The sequence below is a fragment of the Enoplosus armatus genome, chromosome 9, assembly GCF_043641665.1.
Source record: "Enoplosus armatus isolate fEnoArm2 chromosome 9, fEnoArm2.hap1, whole genome shotgun sequence".
NCBI classification, from domain to species: Eukaryota; Metazoa; Chordata; class Actinopteri; order Centrarchiformes; family Enoplosidae; genus Enoplosus; species Enoplosus armatus.
Genome location: NC_092188.1, coordinates 6,022,145 through 6,029,197, shown reverse-complemented (window position 1 = coordinate 6,029,197; position 7,053 = coordinate 6,022,145). Strand labels below are relative to the sequence as shown.

General features: G+C 40.7%; 1 protein-coding gene across 1 annotated transcript; it reads left to right on the top strand.

The window, feature by feature from the left end:
• The first annotated feature begins 759 nt into the window (after positions 1–759).
• LOC139290826 (myelin-associated glycoprotein-like) lies at positions 760–6,902 on the top strand. The gene is made up of 10 exons (XM_070912690.1): positions 760–805; positions 1,043–1,411; positions 1,494–1,790; positions 3,020–3,277; positions 3,354–3,614; positions 4,781–5,047; positions 5,133–5,429; positions 5,533–5,623; positions 5,821–5,890; positions 6,585–6,902. Exons 1-10 carry the CDS (start codon positions 760–762, stop codon positions 6,900–6,902), a joined length of 2,274 nt encoding a protein of 757 aa, XP_070768791.1.
• Positions 6,903–7,053: the final 151 nt, after the last annotated feature.

The window sequence follows — 7,053 nt, the reverse complement described above, 5'->3', positions numbered from 1 at the left end:
CATAAGTCTTTATAATTTGCCAGACATGCATAGTTATACTCATCTATTTTATATTTATATTTATTATATTTTATTTATTATTATTATTATTATCATTCATATCTTTTCTCTGTCCATTGCTCTGACAATTGCAGCTTGTTACTTTCCAGAACACAGTTTTGCAAAACATGCAAAACATTGAATACGGTTTGAATTCAAATAAGTTGGCAGACAGATGAGAACTCGTTGGCTCCGTCAATCATAAACTATTTTTGTAACTGCACTTTTGTAGGAAACGTCTTTATGTTTGTTCTTTAATATCTGTGCACAGTTTTACTATGAATAATAGGTATGGCCTTCCTCATTCCTCTCAGTCAACAAACTGACACATTATTTCCCCTTATTGTACACTGAAAAGTTTTTAATAATTTGACTCCAAATCATTTTACTTCAATACAATTTTGAATGCTTTACATCTTTATTTAGATGGAGTAGTATTCCACTGTGGTATTGATGTTTTCACTTATTAGCAAGCCAGTGCTTCAAACAACACTGGGAATTTCTTTCAACAACAAAAATCAAAATTCCCAAGAAGGAATTGTTCAGTCACAATCTTTTACTTTGTGTGTCCGATAACTAAATATAATTTCCCCCCAAAACAGGATTTATTTTCCATTATCCTGGCTAATCATGATAGTTAACCAGGATATAAGAATTAATGGGGTTTTTTGTGTGTGTGTCCAGTACCTCTCAGTGGAATCATCGACCTGACAGAAAAGCATGACAGGTGCTGTTAAGGTTTTCCTCATATGCTGTCTCCTTCAAGGTAGGCTGCTCCACATTCGAATGCTTTTCCGATGTCTTACAAATGTTTACAATTACTCACAAATGTTGCAAAATTGACTTTTTGTCCTAACGTTTACTTTTTGTGGGTGTTTTCTGTTATTTTGGATGGTTTAGTTTTACCTTTAATAATGACAGTTTATAATTTGCAATGCAATTTATAATTATGTTTGTGTTTGCCTTGGCTGATATTTGTTTTGTTGCTATTATTTCACCCCAGGTTGCTCATGCCGACACTGGGCAGCCTTCATGCCTCAGACAGTAGAGGGACTAAGTGGATCCTGTGCGATCATCCCCTGCACTTTCAGCTTGCCCTCAATTTGGGATCAATACCTGGATGATTCGTGTAAAGCCATCTGGAAGAGAGGCAGCTGGAGTCGAACGCAGGTGTTTGATTCCAGCCTCACTGGAGCGAGTGCGAGCTTAAACATCCTGCAAGGAAACCTAACGGGGATCCTGCGTGAGAAGGACTGCACCACCATCTTCAACAACCTGCCATCGAACCATTATGACAACTATTACTTCAGACTGCAGTGTGACAATGCTCTGAAGTTCAACTTTCAAGCCAGTGTTGTTGTCACCGTTCAAGGTTTGTTGCTGTTACACTTACACATATAAACCCACATCTTTTGGTATCTCTGCGGCCATTTCCTCATTGTTTTACTCCTCAGATTCACTGCCCAGACCTACCATAACTCCGTCCAGGCTGGAGGTAGAAGAAGGGACTCCAGTGATGTTGAACTGCTCGGCTGTGGCTCCCTGTCCCATTCTCCCTCCAGCTCTGACATGGACCCCCAGTATAGGTGACATTGAGGAGAACATGGAGACTAAATTTGTGACCTCTGTTATGAACTTCACCGCTTCGTACCTCCACAATGGACAGAAGTTCTCATGCAGTTCTCTCTACAACCGACAAGCTGGCAACAGTGACCTTCTGTATGCAAAAAGTTTGACCCTCCGTGTTCTTTGTGAGTGTGTTTCTGGTATTTTTATGTCATATTTGTTGTGTTGGATGTTGTTTCAGATCACATCATATCATGTGATCATGTGTGTTTAATGTGTGTTTATTAATAACTTATTAATAAAAGCTGCAGACTTGATGACTTATTAGAAAGTGGGAAACACTGACCCATTATTAATCACTTACTAACATTTACAACTGTATACTTGCTGATTTTCTAGAGTTTGTTGGTTGCAAAAGGATTTTTCACAATCTGGCAACCCAAAAGTTGTTCATAGTAAAGCTTATTACTGATTCATAAAGCCTTTACAAATGCTTTAATAACAGTAATAAGTCACAACTTGTAAACCTCTAATAAGACATTCATTGTTACAGAGTGGTTGACATGCTCCCCAATAGGGTATGTTATATTGGCATGTCCTATGTCTTAAACGAATAGTTTGATGTCATGGGAAATAAACTCATGTCTGTTAAATATGATTTGTTAGTGTAACTTAGCCTGGAAGACTGGAAACCCTCCAAAACCACAACATGTAATTTTAACACTTTGATTTTTGTACTTAAACAATGAAGATATAACGTGTTAGTTAGTGAACTTTGGAGGTGCTGGTAGGCTGATTTTTTCACCTTCGGACAGAGCCAAGCTAGCTGTTTCAATCCCCCACAACTGACTTTCGGCAAGAGAGCTAATGAGCGCATTTCCCAAAATGTCTTAGCTGTTCCTTTAAGTCACATCTCGTATAACGCGGCTCAGTGGTTAGCATTGTCACCTCACACCAAGAGGGACTTGAGGGACTTCGGTTTTAGTGTTTTCTGTGTAAAAGTTTGCATCCTGTTAAAGTGTATGGTATATAAGGTGTAGACAAATTAACTAAATTATGAATGTTTAAAGCTGCATTAATCAGTATTTTTATATTAACAATAACTATGTGTAATATAAATGTTACTGGCAGACAAAGTTAGCGACTGTCTGATAAGCATAATGTAGCATTTAGCAGCTAAGGAGCTTGATTTTTCCCTCAGGAGTTGCTGGAGACCAAAATGGAGCTAAAACGAGAGTGAATATTTGGCGTACTAATCCATACTAATACTAATGTTGGTCCATGTCTGTTGGCTAACATGATCAACTATATACGGTGATAATAGTATGTCAATGTTTGTTTACAATTTGTTGCACTGCCCCCAAGTGGCCAAAAAATTATTTCACACATTTAGATTTTCAAAATTCTCTTCCAGACCCTCCAAATAACACATCAGTCAGTTACTCTGGTCCTGTGAAAGAGGGCAGTTCGGTGACTCTGACATGTAACTCTAACGCAAATCCAGCCGTGGACGTCTACACCTGGTACAAAGTGGATGGAGATCAGGTGGCAGCAGTGGGTTCTAAAAAGAGGCTTTCAACTACGGTCTCAGAAGTCGACAGCCAATTTTACTGCACAGTCAGTAACAGATACGGAACCCAGAACTCATCCATCACTCAGATCGACGTGCATTGTAAGTCAGAGTGAAACAGATGACAAATATTGGCCAGCCACATGGACTGAACTCATACTTGTGTTTGTTTTCCCAGTTTCTCCCAAGGACACCGCAGTAATTGTCGACCCTAATGGTCCAATACTGGAGGGCAGCTCGGTTACTCTGTCCTGTAGCAGTCGTGCCAACCCACCTGTGACCAACTACACCTGGTACAAAGATGATGAAGAGGATAAGGAGCCTGGATCGATCTTAGTTATACACGGTGTCGACCCGAGCCATAGCGGCGACTACCACTGTGCAGCAAAAAATGAGCTGGGAGAGGAAACGTCAGCACCGATTCAGCTGGACATTCAATGTAAGTTCATTTTACACTGTAAAGACATTGATTTACACTGATTACAAACAACAAAACTGTATGTTTCCAGTGTGTTCATATGCTGAATATGGCTCTACTGTATATCCAGCTGTGGTCACCCAAACATGACCTGAAGCCAAGACTCTGTCACAGGGCAACACCACAGTGTCTGGACCGTGGACAGTAACGCATTGTCGCATTGCGTGACAACCTCAAAATCTTTTCTATGTCTACAGTCCATCATGACTGAGCTCTGTTGTACGTCCACATGTGTGCCAGCGTGTTAATTTATGTGTAGATGTTTTGTTTGGTTTCTGTCCTCATTAAGGCGTAATTTCCAACCACAGAAAATTGAAATAAATCTTATATAGACCATGGAAGTATTTATAAAAACCTTTATAATGTCTTGATGATTCTTTTACTTTTTGCTTCTCATCAAAATGTGTAGCTTCCTTTACTTTAAGCTTTAATGATTCACCACTAGTAAATAAGTTCAGTTTATTGAAAAGGCATGAAATTGTAAATTTCACATAATTGGAGGAGTGACAAAATATTGCATCATATTTTAATACCCAGTACAAAGGGCTTGATTCCAAACATGGAATGAATCAAACCATTGACCTCAAGGTTCAAACTTCAGTCTTGACCTTGGAAAACAGTTGTTTCACAAGGTCCATTTAGTAGCTCTTTGGGAGCTTTTGATCATATCACATGATCTTCATCAGCAGAAACAGTTTGCATGGTTGTCATTGAATTGTAGATGTTCAAATTGCCATTTTTCTCTGAGCACATTAGGGACCGTGTTTTCTTGAAAGTTGAGATTCAAAGTTAATTTGTGCAAACCTCATGTTCACCTCATGTTCTCTTCAAAATTGAACAGTGCATAGCCGTAGCTGTTTTGCGAAAGATCTGAGAAAGAAAAATGTGAATATTGTCATCTCAGGATAAAAATGTGAGGCATGTTCTCATCCACCGCTCTTTTTTGAAAGGTGTTAAACTGTGTGACATTAACTTAAGATACCAAATCAAACCGTGAATTTATGAATCACTGCAGCCTGAAAAACCTGCCATGAATCAACCTAAAAATAGTTTGTTGGGAAATAACAAATAATGCAGTTCAATAACATTGCACGCAGGAGTAACAGAAACATTTTTTTCTTTTTCAGATCCCCCTAAAAACACCTCAGTTTCAGTTGACCCCTCTGGTCCAGTGATCGACGGCAGCTCGGTAACTCTGACTTGCACAACCATTGCAAATCCAGCAACGGTTAACTTCACCTGGTTCAGAGTGGTTGGAAGAGAGAAGGAGACGGTGGGCTCTGAGCAAGACTTCATCTTCAATGTGACCAAACTCTCCGAGGATCAGTATTACTGTGAAGCCCTGAATGTCCACGGAGCTGAATACTCAGAGCCTGCCAGTCTTGATGTCACATGTGAGATTTATTTATTTTTTGATTAATTGTAAGCCTTTATTTTGACCAAGCATGGACTAATAGCCAATTACATTATCTGTTCCAGTCGTTTCAGAGATCCTGCCTTCTTCCCGCTGCGTCAAGATTTTATCTCTGATTCGATGTTCCTGCGACAGCCAAGGGAACCCGCCTCCCTCCTTGGTTTGGGAACTGGCCGGGGAGCCTGTCAATCACTCTGCCGAAATCCCTATCAGAGAAGTTCCCCTGGGGAGCTTTGGCATGAGGAGCCTCATCACCTTGTACCGTCTGGACGAAGACATGCCCTCCCTAGTCTGCCTCAGCATCAACTCACTGGGCTCTGATAGTTTTGCATTCAACATGTCCTCCAGCGAAACTCAGCTAGGTAGAGGAATGTGCAGGACGCTGCATTTATGTTTGGCTTTTCTTTTGTATAATCTGCCTTTTTCTGGTGTCACTAACTGATGTGGTTTGTGGGCACTTTTCAGGCCTCCATGCGGTGTCTCTTTTGATCGGCTCTGCAGCGGGAGCACTGGGGATGCTGCTGGTGTGCGTCCCACTGCTGCTATTCTTTTGCAGGTGAGTAACACAGCTGAACAGACAGCAGCTAACTCCCTAAATACAGCACTGTTAGCAGGACATTTTGGTTGCTGTGAGGGGTGTGACTTGGTTGGTGACCAGGCTGGCAGTCAATTTCAGTGGGAATGAAATGAGAGACTTGAATACAAATAATAAATAACTGTACATATAACAATGACTTTTGGTTTTGGTTTCAGGGAAAGGAAAGGCAGCCATTCACCTGACAAGGGATTGGTGGACACTTCAGACTTTTTAGTTACTAATGAGGTGAGTTTACGTCCTTGTACACACCTACATGTGTATGTAGGTGAAAGCCTACAGATGCATAAAAACAGGAACCTTCACACATCCGACAAGCAAGTGCAGAAAGCATTGAATGTAAAGTACCAGCTTAAAGCCATGAAGCCATAATAAAGGCTTTATTAACATTAATAACCCAAGCAATCACAACTTGTTAACCTCTTATAAAGCGTTCTTTATTACAGTGGTTGACACAATATGGTGTGTTGTTATATGGAGTTTGGAAAAAAGTACTTTCCAATCCTGCTACTGCAGCACTACTTATCTGCTCTCTATCTATACGCTAAGCATGTTCCAAATACTGTTTTTATTGATATCTTAATGCACTGCTTCCATTGGACTCTCTAATGGTGAGCTGGTACTAAACTGAGTCAGGGTTGTTGCAAACGATAAAAATAAACAGTTTGTAGCTCCATGATATTGCTGGTTTTTGGTATGTTTTGCCAGGTTTGTGCTCTTAAACAAAAATCTAGGTGACTCTAGGGTGTATTGTTGAGTCTTGCTTGAAAGATAACGAGATACAATGCTGGTTTAACAGCCGACAAGCTAATTTCCCAGAATTGTGTTTAACCCTTTTAACAGTGAAGCGGATGCCATCTAATTGAGTAAAGAGAAATATGATCTCTTGTCCATTACTGAAGCAAATCTCTTTTTCCTGTAGACCAACTCTTCACAAGTGGATGTGATTTACGCCAATAAAGCCTTTCTGGAGAAGGAGGGAGTAGTTGAGGAAGACCCTCTCCATTACGCCAATGTGGACTTTGCTAAACTCCAGGCCAAGTCAGTGGGTAAGCTTGAGGAAGGGGAGATCAGAGGCCTGGCCTCCAAGACGACTGAGTATGCTGAGATCCGTCTGCACTCCAGTGGAAGCAACGGAGGAGACGCAAAGGCAGAAGAGACAGTTGCTGACACTCATTTGGGACAACAGAAAGACTCTGATGGTCTTGTGGGACAGGTCGGTGAAAAGGTTATAGCTTGACTTTAGGGGAAATGATAGCTGAAACAGGATTCTGGGCTTCAAACAGCTACAGGACTTTACTATGTCCCACTTCAGTTTTCCAGAGCCCAGCTGAGCAGAACATCTGCAGCAGTGGAGGCAGCAACTGCACTGCAGGCAACCTTATTTAAAG

Excerpts from the sequence above, each read along its gene's own strand:
- LOC139290826 (XM_070912690.1), top strand. The coding sequence starts at position 760 with ATGACAGGTGCTGTTAAGGTTTTCCTCATATGCTGTCTCCTTCAAG. Across the intron at positions 3,615-4,780 it reads GATTCAGCTGGACATTCAAT|ATCCCCCTAAAAACACCTCA; the intron begins GTAAGTTCATTT and ends TTTCTTTTTCAG. Across the intron at positions 5,624-5,820 it reads CTGCTGCTATTCTTTTGCAG|GGAAAGGAAAGGCAGCCATT; the intron begins GTGAGTAACACA and ends TTTTGGTTTCAG.